At 41.3% G+C, this 23,172-nt stretch overlaps 1 protein-coding gene across 8 annotated transcripts in view; it reads left to right on the top strand.

Moving 5' to 3' along the window:
- The window catches only part of apbb2b (amyloid beta (A4) precursor protein-binding, family B, member 2b), a 47,438-nt gene that overhangs the window by 7,084 nt on the left and 17,182 nt on the right, over positions 1–23,172 (top strand). For 3 of the 8 annotated variants that reach the window (XM_020100409.2, XM_020100408.2, XM_069530761.1), the window contains exons 2-9: positions 9,327–9,417; positions 10,808–10,868; positions 11,933–13,006; positions 19,266–19,510; positions 20,069–20,200; positions 20,713–20,784; positions 21,286–21,336; positions 22,740–22,825. In XM_020100409.2, coding sequence (XP_019955968.2) covers positions 10,850–10,868; positions 11,933–13,006; positions 19,266–19,510; positions 20,069–20,200; positions 20,713–20,784; positions 21,286–21,336; positions 22,740–22,825 — 1,679 coding nt within the window. In that variant the 5' untranslated portion in view covers positions 9,327–9,417; positions 10,808–10,849. Of the gene's footprint in view, positions 1–9,326; positions 9,418–10,807; positions 10,869–11,932; positions 13,007–16,556; positions 16,688–19,265; positions 19,511–20,068; positions 20,201–20,712; positions 20,785–21,285; positions 21,337–22,739; positions 22,826–23,172 lie in introns of those variants that run through there. The other 5 variants (XM_069530764.1, XM_069530763.1, XM_069530765.1 and 2 more) reach the window with 3 other exon arrangements.

Below are 23,172 nucleotides of genomic sequence, written 5' to 3'. Positions count from 1 at the left end.
GGCATTCTTGGTTCGTGTGTGTTTGCAGTGACGGTGCGGCGCTTGTCCACCAGCTGTGGTCAGCTGACTGTATCATCCACCATTCAAAAACCAAAGTCTGTCAGGGGAGAATGCTCCGCTAAATGTTGGGAAACAACAAAAATAACTTCCCTTGGTATGAAGGCAGAGGAACAGAGGGAGAGAAAGGCAGCTGTTGTGTAAGAGGAGGAGACGGTGAGCGAAAGAGGGGATGATTTAAAGTAGTGGAGAGCGAGCGATCGTTGCAGTGGTGTCTGTGGTTCCTTTGGCAGAGATGGGACATTCTTTTTCTGATGAGTCACTCTCTCTCTCTCTCTGTGATCCATTTTCTTTCCTAACACCTCTACTTCTTGGGCTGATACTCTCTTCCCCTCCCCGCTCATATTCTGAGCATCTCATCTAATTACCCTCTCCCCCTCTTTGACATGTCGTATTTGGCTGCTGAGTCAAACCCTTCAGGCAGTCAGATCAGACCAGGCTGTGATATCGATAGTCTTGTGACATTGTCAGGGAACAGTTGGCCACAGGCTTTCTAATGAAATGTGAGAGAACGAGGCCATCTTAAACTGTCTCCCTCTCTCTGTCTCCCTCTCACATATATTTATATAACATATACATTTTGTCATAGGACACTTTTGGCGACATTACTGAGACTTTCATTTGTGTTATGAGGACTTTTTTGACCCATAACGTTTACCACAGACCCAAAAATTGGCTTTGACCCAATTAGGCGCAAGGCTTTTGTCCTTAATTGGACAATCCATTCACAAGTCACACCTAATTAACACTCACGCAGGTTTGCACAGCTATCCTTAGTAGGACTTTGCATTGACTCCCATTCATTGTGAATCACCAATTCATGCTAACCGTAACCTACAATTCATAATTTACAGGCCTTTGAAAAAGTGAGGACCGGCCAATAGGCCCTCACTCCACAAAGTCTCTGCCCAAAATGGACCTCAAAAAGATATGAGTACAAGTTCACACACACATGCTCACACACATGCACAAGATCTGTGTGATTTGTGTCTAGACTTCCCTGTCCTCTCGGATGTCCTGTCACATCTCAGCTATATATAGAGTAAACAGTCCCTCCACTGCTTCTGCCCTTGCTTTGGCTCTGACAACACTTCAGAGCATGTGCACATTTGTCCACCTGTCTGTGTGTTTTCACTTGGAGAGAAGGTTTTTAAACTGTGTCTGTTCACATTTTGCTATTTGCTGGGCTGATGCTTTCAGCTCCGGTGTTCAGTGTTGACAAAATCGTCCAAACTACTTTTGAACTATAGACAGGGACATACTCATCTTCTTTTACCCAGTGTGATTGACTCTTGAGCTGACAGCACTCTCAGCTCTGAAGTCTGACCTGGATGCCCTCTTTTTATTGCTTTAACTCATAGACTATAAAGATAGACGACATGACGACTTCCTAAACGTAAAAGCGTCTTCATGTTTCCATGGTAGTGGTTGGGACATGAACCACTAAACTAAAAAGTAAATACATGTCAAATAATATCTCGAGGATGGTTTCTTTCCATTGAGGTAGTTCTTATCACATTGACATATGTTTTCCTCAAAGTTTGGTTATATTAGTTATTTAATGCTATATACACATTGGTTGACAGTTGAGACTGACTTGTGATTGGTCAAGTCACACACCACAATTGCTACTGTGCAGACTCTGACTCCAAATGACTTCATTTGGCGCAAGATGGCGGTGTTCATATCCTGAATGTTCTAGTTTCATTACTGGATATGGGGAGGAAGTGGAGAAGCGCTGTCCATCTGATACATTTCACATTACTGAGATGCTCAGTGGCATCAAAAAGTTGCAGGAAAAACAAGACTTGTGTGTGTTATAAGAGTTTAGAGTGAGGTGGCTGCTATGCAAAGGTTTACTAAACTCTGCTTTATCTGAATGGAGGAACGAAAGACATATTTATTCAAATTCTGGATGAGATGTACCGAAGAAAAAAGATTAATATTCATAAAAACGAAAAAGCATTTATTGATAAAGTAAAAGCAGGAACCACAAGCACATGACTGAGGGAAATACAGATGTGGCTTCACTTGTTGTCTTCTGATTCTACTCTTGGCTCAACTTGTCCTCAAAGTTGCGTCCAGGAAAAAGTTGCGGTCTCAATACGCTAAAGTCGCTGTGGCTGCAAGACTGGCTCATGTGTGTTACATAGAGGGAGCAGCAAAATGAGACTTCCCCCCTCTCAGTGAGTTTTGCTTGGTCTGTGTATGTGTGTTCATGGTGTACTTTTTCTCCCCTCCCACGACCTCCCCTCACCCACAGGAAAGAGCGGCTGGGAAAAAATAGAGGGGGGGATATCTGGGACTATAGGGGAGGGGTTACATCACATACATTCTCTCCCAAGTTTCCCAAATCCAGGAAACAGAGTCTTGGCTTCTGTTCCCTGACATGTTTCATTTCCACGTCGCAGGATTTCAAAGTCTGTGAATGTGTGCGGGCTCATACAAAGCTCTTCATCCCCTCTCACCTCTACTAGCTCGCGTTAATTCATTGATAATTAACATTGCATGATTCAAATCGCTGCTTTGCCTTTTTACCCTGTAACTGTCAGGGGAGTGTTGAGATGTTGCTGGTAGATCAGTAACTTAAAATGTATTCCCTGTCATGACAAATTTTTTATTTTCAAGTGCAGTATGAACGCTTCTTTTGTTGCATACTTTAGTTTGCTCTGGGTCAGTGAATGGTACGTATGCTCACAAAAGGTCAACACTCTGCTTTATTCCAGAGAAGTGTGTGTGTGTGTTTTGCCTCCTCCTTTTGTTGACTAATTTGAGGTTTTTTGCCCCCCAGTCTCCCTGACCCACCCACCTAAAATATAGACATGCCTTAGATTCTTTGGCACACCCTGGACATTCCTCACTCCTTTCCTTTCTTTTGTGGTCATTTTCTTTGCTCGCTTTTCTCCATGAGGGAAACTGGAAAATTATATCTTTAGGTTTATGAATACAATACATTGACATATTCATAAATTCACACACACCCACACTAACACGAGGAGGCTCAGAGAGTGCATACTTTAAACTCTGGAAGGATCTATTTACGTCTGTCCTTCACACTCACTATACATTGCTGCCGCAAGGACGATGCATGGCCCTGGGAGCACGCTGGAACCACAGAGTTCGTGTGCGTGTGTGTGTGCGTGTGTGTGTGTGTGTGTGTGTGCGCGCTTGTGTGTGTGTGCTTGTTTGTCTGTACACAAGATTGTTTGCTTTGACTGCAGTCCCAGTCAAAGTGCTATATTGTCTCTGTTATTTCCCGTTATTGACAATGCAAGGATACACAGACACACACACAGACACACACACACACACAGCTCCTTGCACTTCTACGCTTCCGCTGTTATTCTGGATGGGACCAGATTTTGAAGATAGCTATTGTTTTCTTCTCTTTCTTTCATCTCCTTGTTCTAGTGGAGACACAGACACACACATACATGCACACACAACCACATACAATTGCATATGCACACTGAGCTTGGAGTCAGGAAAATATATCATCAAACTAGACCAGTCATGATCTGTCTGTTAGCTTGGCTTATATGCCTGATCGGTGTTTGTTTTTTTGACTGTTATTCCATTGAAGGTAGCCGCTTTCATCATTCATTAATTTGCTTGTAGCTGCAAAATATTTTGCGATGGCACACGCTTCATATGAGATCACAGAAATAACCTTAACAGACAGAACCTCTGACTGAATGTCAGTGTGTTACAAAAATGAAAACAAGAAAATGGTTGAGCAAAGCCGATAATGTTGGTTAAATAATAAGAAGATTGAAATACAGGAATACAGAACCAGTTGAACCACCAACTAAAAGCTACATGATTTTATTTCACTGTTTGGAAGCATGGTTGAAAATGCTGCGTCACCACTTCTCCTATGATGGGAGTTCTGATAGTATAAAACATCTGCAGTTGGGAATTAAATTGAACTTAATGGCCCATAAAAACACAGGGTGTCTACAATGCAGGCCAGGGTGGTTCAAATCAATTGTGTATGTATATACAATAAAAATAACCTAATTAATACAGAGAGTAATTTTAGTTTTTATGGCTTGGAGTCTTCCTGCCTCTCAGAAGTATCTTCCTATAGATTATAAAGTAGGCTACATAGAAAATATTGAGTTTAACTCAGTGGTTGGAATGTGAACAGCTCTCCAGCACGTGGATATATATGTCTTTGGTTAGCAGTGTCGCTAACGTCCCAACCTTGCAGTGGAAGTAGTTCTCAGCTCAGTGTGGAGGGCCCAGCCTACTCTGCAGCCAATGAAAATAAAGCCAAGACAGATCTGGGAAGATTGCCTGGTATTGTGCAGCTGGCTTACACGTTCACGTCCCAATCCAAAAGTTAGAAAAACACCCTGTTGCTTTTTTTCTATTCTCCTTTGCTTTGCTTTTTGGATGTGAATCAATCCATTTCATTTTTCGATGACCGGGCCTCTAACTGCAACAGTTTTGCTTTCTTGTCACTGATTTTGTTTTGGGTAACAGATGGGGTTTCTCACGAGCAGGGGGCGAGAAGAGAGGAGGAGGGATAGAGTGGCTGTAAATCAGGGTTGTAGGGAGAAATGGGTGGTTTATGAGAGTTTACAGACCTTCTTCGCTTTTAATGAGAAAAGACAGCAATTCTCCTGGAGACAAAAGAGGAAGAGGGAGAGGGAGGGGTGAGAGCGAGGAGATGAATGTGGCGGAGGCTAGGAGAGGAAGAGGAGAGGAGAGGGAAGGAAATGCGCAAGAAATGTGTTAAAGGAAAGAGGTAAAAGTCAAGTGGGATTAGCAGAGGAACTGGAATGGCGAGAAACCGTGAGAGGGACGGGCAGGAAGGAGGGATGAGAGGCCTATCAAACTGTTGGCAGGTATCCACTTGGCGTGCAAATTTAAAAGCAGTCTGTCTTTCTCGTGCTCAGTCCAGAGTCTGGAATACACTCGTGGTTATACACAGCACAGGCAAAAAGAAACAGAGAAGAGAGAGAGAGAGAGAGGTGGACTGTTTGCAGCTGCTTCCTTCATTCTTTCTGCGTCCAGACCCCCCAACATACCTCTGACATTTGCGCACACACACGTACAAAAGCACAAACATGGAGAGTTGGGCAGTGGGTCAGAAGTCAGAGGTCACTGTCGTGCTGTGACACATCCTAGATCTTATTACTTACCCTCCTAATGTGTGTTTTCTCTCTGTGTGTGTGGGTGTTGCTCGGCCCCTCTGTCTGTACATTTAACTGTTTACAAGAGAGTCCATGTGGAAGGCTCATATTTACCATTCATGTCTGTGTTTGTGAAGAATGGTTTTGCCTGTGTGTGTCAGTGCCAGGAGCCTTGCCCAGAGAGGGGCCCTGTAATTACGCCTCAGACCCCCTCGTCGGCCCGACCCAAAGGGGCCACTATCATTGCATCCAATTTGGAGCATGATCCAGATGTAGTTGGGATTGAAAGTTACAGTTTTGGTGCATACTGCTTCAGAGCTGTAGCTCCGCCCAAGTGTGGACCTTTACATTTAGCATTTTACATCTGTCTCCCGGCAAAAGAAATGATATGGCAGCTACACTGCAGTCTGTAGTTAGTGTTTTTGTTGGTGACACTTTTTTTGTTTTTTTGGCTCTACTCCAGTGCTCTGGGCCTGCGACGAAAAAGTCACCATGAGGTCAAAGTGGTAACTTTAAAGGAGAACTCCTCAGATTGAACACATCAAAATCTGTTTGGAAGTTTGGGGGAGAAGCACTGCATATTTGGTTAAAAAAAAGACTTTCAGAGCTGTGTGAAATCTGATAAAGTGACAGAACATCTGCTGGGGTTGAAGATTACAAATTGAAATTCGAGAGTAATCTGTTGGTGTGGAGTTAGCCAGCAGTGATTTTAACAGAGTCTTGTAATCCTAAACTCTGGTTTGTGGGTTGAGGATACATACCGCTTTCGATTAAATATCATTGTGCGTGACTAAGAAGAAGAATGCATGGAAGCAGAGGATGATATCTGATTCTGCTGCACTGAATTTTCTTTAATACTTAAAAACTCTTCAGTCAGCTGGTACGAGGTCAGGCGATTGACTTCACCAGTCATGAACATTTTATCGTCTCTTCCCCTCCTTATTAGTGTTACCTGTATGTTATAAAGTTAGGTCTTACTGTGTAGATTTACATTTTCAGTAAAATGAAATAAATGTAGGTTCTGTTACTAGCTGATCTTTTCTACTGTTCTTTTATTTTACGACCGTTACTATCATTGTCCTTCTTCTTCTTTTCCTTTGCTAACAACAATGTTTCCAATGCTTCATGGAAAAGCTACCGGTAGAAAAAATAGCACTATCCTCTTTTGGTTTTGGTTGTGCAGGCACCTTCATGTCCTTTGTGCTGCAAGTTGAGCATTTGTTTTCCCAGGAGAATTATTCTGGGAACCAATCTAAATACTGATGGTATCATTATTCTGCAGCATTTCGGTGGCAGCAGCTGGACACACTCTCATGCACACATGGAAGATGGGGTATACAGAAAGGGCAGGTGTTATTAAAAGTTCTGCCTGTCTGCCACGGACCGGGAAACTTTATTGATACTCAGAGCGCTCTACAATGCTCTACAGATACAGACAGACAGGTTTTGCAAAAGTACCTGCATGTGTAATGGGTAAAACTGGGATTGTTGAAAATCTATTACCCAGTGAGAAAATTTCCAAACCTTAGCTAAACCCCCTTAACCTTAACCATAACCTTAAAACATGTCGTTTTAATTTAAGAGAAATGTTATGACATCTTCCTTTTTGTCCCAATATGGAAGACAAGTGTCAGTAAGCGCACACACACACACACACACACACACACACGCACACACACACACACACACACACACTGGTATGAAGGCTTGTTGCAGCAGGATTTAGGGACCTAAGCATTCCATGTAATTTATACCCAGAATACAATTTTTTTTATTATTCACTGTATGCATCATCCTTCTTTGGCTTTCTTTGTCCTCTGCTGTGTAAGTTTTTAAGCTGTTAAGGTAAAGTACAGCTGCTCTGAGGTTAAAATTATACAGCTGCACTTCAGATGGTTTATTCTTTTACCACAGCCTGTTTAGCATCTTGTGTTTTCAGACAAACCAGGTGTTGTCGCTCTGCTGTTATGACCATACACAATCAGCTCAACACAGGTTCCCTTTGTTGACTGTTCCTTTGGATGTTTATGGACCAGTAATAGTCAAGTGATTCAGTGTTTACAGTATTTGCATATTGTTAATCTTGGATGATTATGTATTCTATCATTTTACATTTTTGGGAGTTGGGAAGAAAAACATTTTGCATCTTGGTGTTTCTTTTCTTCTTTTGAATCTTTGTTCTAAATGGCCACATCTGTATACATGACTCATGGCCTGATGTTACCATTAATCCAGGAGCTTCCCGACTTGAAACTGTCAATTTAAAATGGCTTGTATTGCCAGTGGGCTTATGTTATATAAGATATTATATTAAAATGATGATAATTTGCTGTAATAGAGTGTGGTCGAGTTCAGACAAAAGTTTCAAAATTATATTTGAGTTTGGGTCAGTCTCGTTAGCTGGAATGATTATTTACACTGCACGTGTGTTTAATCAGGGAAAGCAAGCAGTGAATATATATGAGTCAGGGTCAGAGGAATGCAGACTCAGTGCCACTTATATTAATTGCATCGGGCTAAAAACTGCAAAAATAGATCTAGTCTAATCACACAGCAACAATAGTCTTATTTATTGATGGGGAAAAACTGCAAATCGCTAACTCGTCTCCAGTCAGAGATATAAAAGTACAGAGTAGTGCAGTAAACTTGATAGATCAAGTACTAAAATAAATCTCTTTCTGTAGAAGATAACTGTGCACTGAACTCCTTTCTCAGTCCATGGCTGCATCCACATTCCTCTCCTTCCGTTTCCATTCATCAGATACCATAAATCACAAAACACATCACAACTGCTGCAGCTCTGTGGCTTTTACGTATTATCAGAATAATGTGGAAAAAATGTTTGCCAAACACAGCTGTTTGCATGTGTGCAAGTACATATGTACAAGACGCCCCTGAAACCTGCAGATGTCAGTTGTTATGAGTGTTTGGATCAGTCTGCTCATTGTTGTTGACAATTGAAAACAGGTTGAAATATATCCACGGTTAAGATTGAGTCATTACAGGACAAATAGGGGAAGAAGAGTCTTGCCAAAGAAATTAATAGTGATTCAGTTGTTCAGTTGTTGGGATTGGGGGACTTGTGCAAAATCTGCTGTGAATTCTGTCTGTATGCAACATTTTTGGTTTGTTTTTAAATGTTCAAACAGCAGCATAAACAGTAGAAAATGAAAATGAACTCATCACACACTCTCTTTCTCTTTCTCACTCACTCACACACACACAGACGGTGGACCGTTGAAACGGTAGTTTTAAGCATCTTAGGCAGGCAGACTTAGGCATAACTTTCCTCTTTAGCTTTGTTTGCTGAGTGGGGAATTACAATAATTCACCATGTTAACATGCTGTGGGGTCAGATGGTACCAATGTCCAAGAGTCTTTTTTTAATAACCGATAAACTGGTCAAAATTCTTCTCGGTTAACAGTCACACTGTTCATGATGAACTATTTATGACACTGCTTGGCTTTATCTTTGCATGTGAAATTTGAGATTATTTAACCTTATAATATGATGGATAACACATTTATATCATTACAAATGCCACTGTTGGCTGTTAGTTGAACAAATGATCCATTTTCGTTAGTTCCCTTCAATTTTCCATCCAAAATAATAATTCCAGGTGTTTTCCAGCCCCACATCCGAGGATAAATGGGATTTATTTTGGTCCATTCTTACTTTGCTTATTATATTTCTCTGCACTTCTCCTAGAGGCTGTGTGTTGGTGAGAACTGTCCATGAGTCTTGACTGCATTATGCAGCAATGTGCGTGTGTGTATGCGTGTGCGCGTGTGTGTGTGTGTGTGTGTGTTGGAAAGCAGAGCAGGGGGAGTTTACAAGTCTCCTGTGGCATTAAGTTTATGATGGTTCCAGTCAGCGAAGGGTTGGCAAGACTGCACCAAAGAAAGAAATATGAGCTCTATACAAAATGAGCCTTATGTTCTTACTCCCTCTCACACACACAAAACACACGCGCACCTTGTGTATTAATGTTTGATCAAGGTTGTGAATAATTGATGCGTCTTTATTATTTGTCCCTCTGGTGTCCTGCTGTCCTTTTTCTCTCTCGGTTCACCCCTCCCTCGTTCTCCATCTCATTAATCCTACTTTAATGTTTGTCTTTCCCTCAGGACGCTGCTGCTTCAGTACGGCCCTCCTGATTGGATGAGAGCACCAGTATGGATGCACTCCATCCTGTTTCCCACAATCCTTAGCTCTCTGGTAAGTATAGCAACTGTGAAAGGTCAATATACAAGTATGTATTTTTTTACTATAGGGGCTGATATGATACATATATGATATTCAAATAAATTAAGAGTATCTTTTTGCTTTGGTTAAAAACAACCTAAGCCATTGAAGGGCACACTAGGACAAACTCCAGTGAACATAACCCAATAACACATTCTGAAAATGCTTTTAGAACCATATACTACCTCTGTATAACCAATATTACCTTTTACTTTGAAGCAGACAATAAACGTTTTACTGACAAATAAATCTAGGGTGGACCAAATTAAATTAAAAGCAGGGTTGAAGTAACAAGCTGCTTTTACTCAAACTATTTTGTATATCTAATATATTTGATAAATGTTTTATTATAAAATTATGTTTTTATGTGTACTTATTTCACTTTGCCTCAGTATTTTTACTGAAAAGTTTCTTAATTTTTTCTACATTTAAAGTCAAACTCTTTACAGATTAAAGTAGTAGTCTGGAAGCCTGAATGTGTTTATTTCAATCAATAGTTTTATTATATATTATTAAATATAACATTTTACCCCAACATTTAAAAAAAAACACACAGAAATGTTGTCCCATTTGAAACTATATCAAATATGTTTTTCAATAAAAGTAGGATAAAAAGGCATGAAAGGAATTACATGTAATGTATTACAAGTAATTTAAAGACAGGTAGTGTGTGGAGAGCCTCAGGGCCCGGTCACCTGGAGTAGCCACCCTTGATCTATGTACAGCTAACAAGGACAGGCTTATTAAAATGAATTTTTAAATTAATCTTGAAATTAACTGGCAGCCAGTGAAGAGATGCAAGGATTAGCGTGATATGAGACCTACATTCTGTCTTAGTTAAAATACGAGCAGCAATATTATGAACAAGCTGCAAATGAGCTACTGAGGTTTGACTAATGCATGTATAAAGTGCATTGCAATAGTCCAGATGGGAAAAGACAAAGGCGTGAATGAGCTTTTCTAGGTCAGGGAGAGATAAAACTGATTTTATTTTAAAGGTGTATTTGTAGGTAGAAGTGCAGGATTTAATGATAGCATTGGTGTGTGTTTTAAAATTCAGTCATCTTGATACAGCAACATCATGTATCATTCATAGTTTTCTTCTTTAATTTTTAAAACATGTGAATTTAACTGTTCTTCCTCCGTGTTTTGAGTGTCTGGTCTTTATTTTTTTATTTTGATGGTGTTTTGAGTTCCCTTGCTGCCTCACACTATTTTGTTGTCACCATAGAGACCAGCTGTAGTTGGGTTCCACACAGATGAATGTGGTCTCCGAGGGCAACCCGACAAGCACTCAGGATTTTTTGCATTCTTCTTCTGATCATTCTTTTACGTTTTTCCTCTTCTTTTTGGTCGTGTTCAGATCTGCAGCTGACTCTACTAAACCCTGAACAAGCTCCAGTCAATGACTGAACTCCTGTCAGGTACAGAATACTCACTCAGTCTCACACACACACACACCTTCACACATGCTGTGCATTTACTCTGTTTAGTCAGCCTGTATATACTCATACGTCTTCATTCCCTGTCCTTGTAGCTGGTAGTTTGAAAGTCTGCAGTCCATAGTAATATCCCTCAAGAATTTAAATGATAAGTCTGGAAATATTCTATATATCTGTTATATAACCAGCTGTGTGTTGGCCCTTCTCTCATACGATACACACAATAGACTGGCTGCGGCTTTCTTAAAACAGCCAAACAGTGTAGTCTTTAGCGAATATAAGACAAAGCAGAGTAAATTGTACATTTGTTGGCGGCTATTTCAGACACAGATTTTAGAACAGACAAAGTACATGTTTACTGTGACACAGGAATTTCTCACTATGTGAAACTGTTTGTTTCTTTGTTTTTTAGTTAAAAAGATTATGCAAAACTCAACGGAATGGGGGGGATGGATCCAGGAATCTTTTTCACTTTCTTTATCATTGTGAATTCGGGCATTTTTCAACATTTTCATTTATTTCTCAGAGAATAATTCATGAAATGATACTTATGAGTGTGAGCAGAAAACCTTGATCTAGTGAATGTATAAATGTGGCCTTGGCAGAGATATGCACTCTTGTTCTAAATATGGAAGATAGTTAGTTAGTTGTTGTTTTTGGTATTTCATTATTTGTCAATGAGAGGAAAATACAGATAATCAAATTTACACCAGATTTATCATTCAAAGATTTTTTTATGCAGACTTGATTTGTCTGATATAGGGTTGTGTATGAGATGCTGATCATTGCTTATCTTCTAATAGTATTTTTAGTAATTAAGTTAATAGAAGTTATTATTTGACATTATACATTATATTTAGCATGTTTGGATATATTTCTTTCCTTAGGTATTTTCTACTTACATGTTACCATGCAAGAAAAGTTATAGCAGTATTATAGAAGCACTGGGACAACCCCTCTAAAAGCTCCTACACTGCACTGGGTGCATGTTAACACATGTCGATTGAAATTGATTCAGTCCGGTCTCTGTTCTCTTCCTCTTTCAGGTGATCTGTCTTGTGCCACGATGATGTCAGTAGATGTGACCAATCGTAATGGGCCCGCTGCCACGCCTCCCACTTCCCTCAGCCTTCGCTCCTCACACAATCAGCTCCTCAGCAGCGATGTCATCAAACAGGGCTCCGCCACTCCTCCCAAGTGTCGCAAAAAGTACGCACTCACCAGTATCCAGTCTGCCATGGGCCTCGGAGAAGCGGCGCCAACTACGCCTTCCCCGTCATCATCCCCATCGCAGTCCTCAACCCCGAACAATCCCAAACTAGCCAAGAATGGGGTCAACCAGCTTCGTAAAGCAGGTCAGGACCACAACAAAAACACAACGGGTCCTGACCTGATAGATCTGGAGTGTAATTCAGAGACTGTAGAAGACGACCTCAACGTTAACACAGCAGAGGAGCATGACAGTCACATCCTCTCCAATAATGACGGGGAGGACGACGTCATTAATTTAGATGCCGAACTGCAACCAGACGCCAACTGTGATGCAGAGCCCGAGCAGAAAACAGAATTAGATGTAGACTGTAACATTAACACAACTGTGGCGCTCAACCTGAACGGCAACACAACAGATCTGGACTTGAACATTGAGGCAGAGGAGAGCGATGACATCAGTATTTTGTCTGAAAAGGATTTAATGTCAAAAATGAAGATTGAGGAAGATGGAGATGAGAATGTGGGGGAGGAGGAGGAGGAGGAAGAGGTGGAGAAGAAGCCTTTACTGATGATAAGAAGTGAGTCTCCCGTGAACAATCAAAAAGTTTCCGCAGGCCTGGAACTCATCTCTGACCTCCACTCCAACATCAAGCTCCTCAAATCAGGCAAGGACTCTCCAGTGCCTCCTCCTCCCTCCCTGCCACGGCAATCCAGCCCAGAGGACACCCTCTTGCTCTCTGTGGCTTCCTGCTCCTCCTCTTCCTCTTCCTCTCCAGAGACGAAGAAGGACAGAAGGACTGGCGCAAAGACAGACTGTGCTTTGAACCGGATCCAGAATCTGAACCCCAGTGACGAGGAGTTGAGTTGGACCACCCTGTCCCAGGAGAGCAACTCCCCAGAGGAGACAGGTACACAAATGCACACACACACACACACAAAAGTGGTGTATAGTAGTAAAGTTAACATCAGTTTGTTTTCATATGAATCTTTTTTACTGTCCTCTCTGCTCATGACATGTTTCCGTCTAGTGTGACCTAGTGTCCATACATGTGCATGTCCATAAGCCGAACTCAGACATTGCTGGAAAAGAATAACAATCACTCCAGCCGCTAGTAAATCCCTCTGGGAGAGGGAGAGCCCTCATGGGTGGTTAGTAAGCTTGATCAGCTGCGTCCTGTTTCAAGCTGTGTCCTCTGTTTGTTTGTTCGATGAGTTAATACAAACTCTGTAGCGGTCATTATCTCTGTTTCTCTGTGTCCTTGATTCCTTCACTAGAGTTCAGACAGGAGCCACTTTAGCTACTTATTTTAGCTACTTACTTACTTACTTACTTCATGTTCTCTGTTTTCTTTATTCATTTTCATTTGCTCATTTTTGCTCTGACTGTAGATAATAAATATAATGTGGGGAGCAGTTTGAACAGACATATAGACAAATGGAGCTTGGTGGTCTTCCAGTATCACAGCTTAACCTCTCTATATGTATCTGTAGAGAAAAGCTTTAGTTTTTATTCCACTGCGATCCATAAACAAGCTGACTAAGTGAGACTGACTGAGATTTAAAGGGTTCACTTAATTCAGGGTTGATGTTTGTATGATGTTCCTCTCAGCCAATGAGTATGCCATCTAAATGTCCATATACCTCTAATCTTTCAGATGTAAAATAGGGCTGCTACTGAAATTAATATTGACATATTGTATAGTTATTTTCATTGTCAGTTCATTTGCAGATGATCTTCTAAATCAATTGATTAATACTTTTTTTGTATAGCCTGCAAATCTCAGTTTGCCTCATAGGGCTTAACAGTCTGTCAAAGAGGTAAAAGACTTTCAAATGATTGATTCCTCTCCCATTACAGACAGAAGTACAATAGATGTCAAATTAATAAATATGTGGGATAATGCTAAAGTCACTCACAATGTCCTGGAGACTAAGGTGATAGACATGACAGTGAAAAGCCAAGAGATAAAGCAGCAAATCAGCATTTTAATGGGAAACTGACAGTTTGTCATTTTTATTGGGAATAATGACTAAAACTGTTAATTGTCACAATAGCAACAAATTGAGCAGCAAATTATTTCATTGTGAAATTGTAGTGTTAGGCAAATACACACCATATAAAGACAAACTTGAGTGACTATAAAATCCTGTGGATAGCTCTCGGTTTGTAGAGTAAGAAGATTATCAACTTATCTTCGTCTGAAATAATATAACTTGCCTTTGATGATGTTTCTGATTTGTGTATGTGTGTGTGAGGCAAATGTGACTGCAGGTACCACCACACCATCTGCTGTTTCATGTTTGTTGGGTCCTGAGGGAATATGTCACGTCCTGATGACTCATGTAATCTCTAATCAAAGTAAAGAAATTCATTTCAGTTATTCCCTCTGTTTTGAGCCTTCCTCTGCAGACCATTCAAGTCATCGTATTTCTCTGTCAGCATTATGTAAAAACCTGGATGTTCAATTTAACTGGGCCTTTTAAAGTCTCTGCCAAGTGCTTTTTTGTTGTAAGTCATATGAAAAGTGTCCATCTTGTTGAGAGCAGTGGCCTCAACCTCTGTCATGAGCTCAGCTGTAAACCATCCTTTCTCAGTCTGAGAGAGCTGCAGTGCTTTGAGCTGCTGAGCCTTGTCGCAGCTTTATTCCTCCCATAATGTTTCTCTTGTAGCTCTCTGCTGACTCACTTCCTTGAGTTGAAGGCTCAGAGCATCTGTGCATTTCATTCCCTAACAAGTACTATGGGAGAATTTACTCTTCGTGCGTTCTCTTGTCCACCATTTCCTCCCGCTCGTCTTCGAAACTCAGCATCGTTTTTTCTCACTGCTCCCTCTCATGGGAGGGCCTTATGCATTGTTTGGATCAGTGTATGTGTGCGCGAGCACTGATGAGCAGAGGACAGGGGGCAAAAAGTAGACGTTAACAGCACTGTAGTCTCTAGTTAAGACGTGTCATCCTCGGAGGGTTTGCTGAAGAGTCGATAATCATGGTAGTGGCATCTTTCATGTGGATTTATGGACAGCTAACTCGTAGTCGTCCATGCTACTGTGACCTCCTGTCTGCCTCTCCGTCTCATATTGACAAAGCCGTGTTGTTTTCCCAGGTGTCTGTCAGATTCCTCGGTGGATGTTGCGGGTTAGAGGGCCAATACGACACTGCTTTCACACAGAGGAGCCAAAATACACACATGGACACACACACAAACGTACGTTTGTACTTATATCTTAGTGAGGACACTCATTGGCATAATGCATTTCCTAGACTCTTACCCTAGCCATCCAAACTCAATGCCTAACCCTTAACCTAACCTAAACCTAATTCTAACCCTAACCCTAAAACCAACCCCCAAACAGACCATTAAAGGGGGGGGGTCACAAAGTGAGGACTGGCCAAAATGTCCTTACTTACCCAAAGTGTCCTCACTCTGTGGGGTGTAGGCTCAAACTGGTCCTCACAAAGACAGCTGTACAAGATACACACACACACACACAAACACACACACACACACACACACACACACACACACACACACACACACATGCATGCACACACATATGCATGCACATGCACACTGCTGAGTTGAGGAAAGTCATTTAAAGAGAACAGTACCATGTGACATTCAGTGTTTTTAGTCAGTCAGATGTTGATACACCTTTCTCTCTGTCTTCCTGTCACCCAAGTTCCCTTCCCTACTCCTGAGATTTGTCAATACCCGCAGACATTTTCCAGAACTTTTCCTGCCAGCCCCCTTGTAAAAACGCCAGCGTAAATCCATCTGCAAATTATGTCTGAAGATTTCACCGCAAGCGAGCGGGTGCGTTGCATGCTCTACCCAGATACCCCCCCTCACCTGAACTCTCCGGACATTTTCCTGTTGTAGTGAACACGTCTAATATGGAGAATCTCCTGCTGCAATCTTTATATGTAAAAGGAAAACTCCAGTCTGGAACCAAATGTCCTGACATTTTCCGGAGTTCGTGACTGAAACGGCTTATGTCTCCCTCCCTCTTTGCTCCTCCTCCCTGCACCTCCACTTGATATGATACTGAGAGAAAGATGACCAGGGGGTTGCCAGGACAACCAAGAAAGAAAATGGTAAACGTAGGCATTTGACAGATTATTCTTCTGTCCATGTGGCCATTTGAGTGTTTGTTTGAGGGAAGGAAAGGGAAAAGAGACCGATATGAGCTGTTGACGTTGTTGATGCTCCAGATCGAGGACAACAGCAAACACAGCTCAGTCGCAGGAAACTCCCTCCTCTTTCAATCTTTCCCTCTGTTTTTTCTCTTGCCTCCATCTCTCTTCACTTCATTTGCAATCTCATTCACTCTTGTCTCCCACTCTTCTGTGCCTCTCTTTTAACCTCATGTTCTCCCTGTCTCTGCCTCGTGTCCCTCTCTCTCTCTCTCCCTCGCCTGTCTCTTCCTCCTCACCCTGTCTCTTGCAGTGTCCCCCCTCTCTCTCTTTCTCTCTCTATCTGGGGTTTTCTCTCTGGTTACAGTACCGTGTTTTGCTGTATGAGAGGCAGCTAGCTCAATATGATGCTGGGGAAAGACTACATGCTGGCCATTGTGATTGTCAATTACGAGGGTAGGTGCATCTGTCAGAGTCCGCTGGAGGCGACACTGTAGGCTTAGAGTTGGAAACGCTGTCTGAGTGCGTCTGTCTGTGAATGAAGTGAGTGTGTGTGTTGTGTGTATAATTGTGTGTGCACAAGCATGGATTTATCTGTGTGCCTCCTACAACACATTGATGAAGTTTGTGATGTTATTTATCTCTAAATATCAGTCATAGGAATCTGGTCTGTGCATGCCATATTTGTCCTTGTATTATGAGTGTGTGTGTGTCCATTTTCTAGCTGAGGTTGTGTAAGTGTGGTGTCGTTTGTCAGAGAGAACATGTGTATGTGTGTGTTTTGCTCCAGAACCTCTCCCTTCCCCCTTTGCTCAACTCTGCTCTGGCATGGAGCTGCATGCAAACAGAGGCTATGACAGGCAAACTGCTACGTAGCTCTGCTATGCCTCAGTTCCATGAGCTGCACAGGAGCGTGCTAACTATCAACCTCTGTGTCAACATGCTGAGACCTTTTCATTCCAACACCACGCGTGATACAGCACTTGCAGAGGTGACACTGCTAACTTAATGGCATGATGATGATATGTCCCTGGACCCAAACTACACAGATCTCTCTCTCTCTCTCTGTCTATATCAGTGTCTCTCTCTCTTGTGTTTGAATATATAGGCTTTAATCCACATCCAGTGCTGTTAATTTCATGCTGGCATTCATTCTGAGTCACCATCCTCCCTCCCTCTCCCACAGCAGAGACACTCAGGTTATCTCACTTGTAGTTTTATTGGCTGTGACCTATTTTATTTGCACATAAAAGACTGCAAATCCCAGGAGGCACTGCTTCACAGCTCCTGCTCTAAAGCAGAGTCTTGAGCCCCAGGGACGTCTGCTTGTTCAAAAAAATGCTTGTGCACATTTTGCTAAGCATTCTGTGATTTCTCTTTCGTTAAAAAAACTGAAGTGTGTGTGTGTGTGTGGGTGTGTGTGTGTGTTGTGTGTGTCAATCAATTCCATCTCAATCTGGACTGACCCAGTCTTCATGATGACATATGGCTTGCTGTCATGGTGACAGGCCTATGGGCTGTGTTTCATCAGCATGGTCAGCAGTTCGCGAACTCCACACACTAATACACACTCATACACACTGCAGAAGCTGACCAGTCTCTTAGAGTTATTAGTTGCTACAACACCTAATGCATTTCTGGATCATCTTTACTACCTCTGCCACTACATCAACTTTACACACACAAAGATGCCATCAATAGTAGTAGGTGTGTGTGTGTGTGTGTGTGTGTGTGTGTGTGTGTGTGTGTGTGTGTGTGTGTGTGTGTGTGTGTGTGTGTGTGTGTGTGTGTGTGTGTGTGTGACAGTGTGTGTGTGTGTGTGTGTGTGAGACAGTGTGTGTGAGACAGTGTGTGTGAGACAGTGTGTGTGAGACAGTGTGTGTGTGTGAGACAGTGTGTGTGAGAGTGTGTGCCTCAGCTGGCTTGTCTGCCAGGAAACTGCAACCTTCAGATGACATGACATTTAGTGCAAGAGTGAGAGAAGAAACAGTGATATAAATACTCTGATTTAAACTCTGTACAGGGTGTGTGTTTGTGTGTGTGTTTGTGTATATGTTGTTTTCTGTTTGATGAAGGAACAAATTCTATGTGAATCCATAAATAGTTATCTGATTTTCAAATAAGACTAAGTTCTGTGTAGCATTTGTGCAGGTATTCATTGATTTATATTGAAGGATTATTATACCTTTTAAAAGTGAATAAAAAACCGGGTTGAATAGATCACCACCCACTCTGCTAAAAGTGAGTCATGCAGTATAAATTGAGTTTGCAGTGCTAATCCTTCATTGCCATGACTGGCATTTTGTGAATAGCTTTGCAATCTGCAGAAACTGTTATTTTTCCTGCTTATTTTAGCTCATGAGCTGACATGAAATCCACTATGAGTATTTGAGGCTATCTGGTTTATGACATCATTATTGGCAACTGGTAATCCACCAGTTCCCACATTATAAATCTTTTATTTAGAACATAAATTATGAGTTGTGACCTGATTACAAACAATAAACTAAAGAAAAGAAGTCAATTTTTTTAGAACTGTGAGGTATTCTGAGAAGAAGCAAATACAATTCCTTTGTGTCATATTCAATTAAGCCTTATATATTTTTAGGGCTCAATTATTTAAGCTCTCGTTGGGACTACGTCTGAGATCTGTAAGGTTTGTAAGAGGGATGCTTATGTCTGTGATTTTTTAAATATATATTTTAGAGTCGATCATTGCCTGTGATATCTTTCATTAGAAAATGTTTAAGCTACATGCATTGGACTGTTACACACATACAACAGTTGTTATCTGTGGAACATTACAGCCTGTTAGATGGCAGCTGCAGCAGATATTGATAATCCCTGTCAGCTGTTGATGTTGCTCAGCGTATGAAAGGGAGGGTTGACTTCCATTTACTTCGGCCAGCGAAGATTTATGGAAAACTAAATCAGTATTTAGTCTTTGTGTGCAGTCACAGAGATGTGTCTAAATGAAAAAAAAAGTGTGCTGTCAGTTTTCCTGTTGCTTTCAATAAACCTGTGTTTTCACCAGATATCTGGAGTGAGCAGTCATTCCAGACAGACCCTGACCTGCCACCAGGATGGAAGAAGATCACAGATATGGCCGGTGTCTACTACTGGCACATACCTACAGGCACCACTCAGTGGGAGAGGCCTGCCACCCGCCAAGCACCCCCTGGACAGATGGAGTCCCAGGCACCAGGCGACTACACAGCCTCAACGCCTCGTAAACACTCTGTGGGTTCGCTCAGCCCCTCACCCACTCCTGACCATGAGGTGAGAGACTGAACAACAGAGTGATACATACATAGTGATTGGATGAATTTTACTCTTCATTTGTGCTGCAACTGTGGGTTCACTTGTTTACATCTGCAATTGTTCTTTAAATATAATTATCTGAGTCTTTGTTGTGATTATCTGACAGTGGTCACTGACTACAGATTTAGATTAATGCCAAAAATATTGAAGTCAAACATTAAATTCAAACACAAGCATGTACTACACAATAATTTGAATACAACATATCTACAATATCAGTGCTCTTCTTCTAGCAGTGTTATTATCTATATAAGATAAAGATTTTATTGGTTTATGACATTTTTATCGCATCCTCTTTATTTTCATTTTAAATACAAAGTTTAATAAAAACAATTTGTATTAAAAAATGTTTATGCCCAGGTAAGGTGTGTTACACCTGCAGAAGATCTTTCCTGATCTCAGGATGAAACTATACAACTGATAACAATACTTTTAAATATCTACTCTTTGTATTAATCTTATCTGTTATGAGTCAATTTCTTATAACCGTGATTTTTAATATGTGTACGTATGTAGTTGTGCCAGGCAGAGGTTTTCTTCAGGTCGTCAATTCGTTCGGGCAGCACCACGTCCGACAGTTCAGTGGAGCCTCTCTCCTCTAATGAAACCACCATCCCCACATGTGGATTTGTCAACAGCTGCTACTTTGTAAGTAAAGAACATGCCCAGTTTTTCCACACTGTGCTGTTTGTGGTTTTGTGTATCTTTTGTAAAAGGCAGGCTATGTGGTATCTATATCGGGAGTTTCAGATGGGAGATCATATTTTTCTGATGCTATATTTTTATTTGGTGTAGAGAAGGGGGGGGCATCAATGCTTCCATCTACCTTCAGAATACAGGAACGCAGCACTCCATCAATCAGTCAATCATGCTGAATGATAGAGGGAAATGGATGGAGAGGAGAGGAGATTTATTGAGAGGAGTGTGGTGTAGATAAAATATTGATCCAGTGAGAATGGACTGATGTTGTCAGGATGTCGTCCTGGCACATCTATCTGGAGCGGCTGACCTGTAGACTGTTGGAGTGTGAGCCAGTGACAATACAGCCAAAAACAGCACAGAGACAAATGTAGAGTCGATGCCTCTTAACTGTCACCGTGCAGGTTCTGGTCACTTTTTATGCGTCATCTCTCTCTGTCTCTTTCTGTTTATCTCTTCAGCCTCGGTCCACATCTCTGCAGGGGGCGTCGGATCAGGAGTGTTGCTCTCAGCATCATGAAGATGAGGACAAGGTGGGTCACTTTAAAACTTTCCATATTGTGTTTTCCTCCTCACCAGCCACTCAGTAGCCTTATTATCTGTTCTTTGTGCGTGTAAATGTGTGTGTAGGGCATAAATTATACCCACACCATTGTATGTGTGTTTGTATTACTGTATATATGAGATGTATCACATACAGGGCAGTCAGTATGTTCCAATACACACCGACTGTTCTCTATTTCTGTTTTGTGGATATTCCACTAATCAACAATCAGTAGAATCTCAGTAGTGATGTGAATGTTCAATAGGAGCAGAAAACATTTGCGAAAACTTCATAAACTCTCGATTGACATCTGCTCGGCTAAGAAATGTTTTGCTCCTTATTGCAACAGATGCTCAGTGTGGAGTGAGCTAGTTGGCTAACAGCCTTGTTCTGTCTTTCTTCCCTCGCTCTCCCTCCCACCCCTTTGACCCCCCAATCCTTTGACCCACCGATATGTGTGTGTGTTTGTGTGTTTTAATGCTACGTGTAGAAACAGGTGTGGAGTGAATTTGGCGGAAAGATTGATAGTGAGGTGTGGAAGGCAAGTATAATGCACTCGGTGTCGACGAGTCTTGTTCTAACTTCACCCACTCTTTGAGTGTGTGCGTTTATGCATCACATGCTAGAAATTCACTGCCTGGGTAAAAAGCATGTGTGGCTGATGCTTCAACACGAATGTACAGTAACTGCACCGACAGCAGCATCTTGTTATGCCTCATATGTCAGAACATCTGTTATGTGGCCGCAGCAACATACTGGGTTGTTTCTTTCTGTACTGGCTAAAACATGTACATATTTTTCCACCTGGCACAGATCTGAATGTGTTTGCACACAAGTGTATATGTGTACATGCTACTTTCTTTTCCATGTGCAGCATGCCCCATTACACATAACACACCAGTGCCATTTCTCCATCCAGCAAAGGGGTTCTGCCCACACTTGGATGCATGCTGGCATAGACTGTGTGGGGTCATAATATTTACTTTTGGCCTCTGCCAGGTTCGTCTCCTCAGCCCCTTTCCCACATGTAAACTGGGAATATTAAAGCAGTGAATGTGTTGTACCAGGAGCTTAAGTGGTTTTTATTCTTGGTGCTTGTACAGTGAGGTGGTGAACGTCACGAACGTCTACCACAGTTGTAGTTGCAACAAAAGCATCAACATTCCAAGGAAAACCACGCAGCTCTTCTGGGAGTTTCATATGTTGTGTATGTCAGAAATTTAAACATAAAGAGTAAGAAAATTCCACATCTGAAAATAACACACACATCGACACACACCAGCTACGTTGGAAAAAATGAAACCAAAAAGACAAACATTGACACGGTTTAGAATAATTTGAATTTGATATCCTCTTACAATAATAATACGTTTATTAAAATACATCTGGATCACTTTTATATGCATTACCTCAAAACTAAGTTACAAAAATATGAAACCAAATATTGGTGATGACAACGCTCTTCTGTCATCGCCAATGATGTCTGGAACTTTAATGTCCTTCAGAATCATAATAGTTTTTCCTTTCATATAAAACACCAGTGTACATGTGAATAATGATGCTAAGAATCAAAATTATGATGATGCTAATAATCATAATAAGAACTCAATATGCAACAAGTGCTTTACAAGAGAAGATTAAAAACAAACGTCAAAAATATTAATGAAAATAAACCATACCAATCAGGAAAAAGATTGTTCTTTCAAATTGAATCTAAATTGAAAAGATATGGTTTTGATTTCTTTTTCCTAGGGTTATTTGTTCTTTCCATAAAAACAAAACCAAAAGCAGCCAGATTCAGCCAGACATTCTGAAATGACTGAAGTCCCTCTCCAACTATTTTACAGGTCACATGTGTGAAAGAGGCTTTAAGGTGAAGGTCAAAGATGTAGGAGATATTTTGGTTTCATTTTACACTCTAAAGATTTCACCTGTGTGCACCAGGATCTGCAGGCAGCCACCGTGAACCCCGATCCCAGTCTGAAGGAGTTTGAGGGTGCAACGCTTCGCTACGCATCACTGAAGTTAAGGTGAAATACCTGTGCAGATACACATCTCTCTAAGCCTCCACAGTTACTCACACTTGGCTATAAAAAGTGTATTTTTCTTGCTTTCCACAGTCTGTAGCTCTCTCTAGCATTCTTGGTCTCTCTCCACTTTTTAGTTAGTTTCTCTAATCTTGTGTTAAATCAGCGTTAGAGTTAATTGAGGTCAGACGAAGCAGGAAGTCAGTCCTTCCACACAGGAAATGACTCCATGTCCCCTATTAGTATAATGACTCCTTGTAACTTTGTTAAGTTCACACACAGGACTCAAACCTTCTACACAAATCAGCTAATGGTTGCAATGGGAACACTGGGACAATGTAAGTGGGGGA

Source organism: Paralichthys olivaceus, chromosome 8 (genome assembly GCF_024713975.1).
Source record: "Paralichthys olivaceus isolate ysfri-2021 chromosome 8, ASM2471397v2, whole genome shotgun sequence".
NCBI classification, from domain to species: domain Eukaryota; kingdom Metazoa; phylum Chordata; class Actinopteri; order Pleuronectiformes; family Paralichthyidae; genus Paralichthys; species Paralichthys olivaceus.
This window is presented reverse-complemented; position numbering and strand designations above follow the sequence as displayed.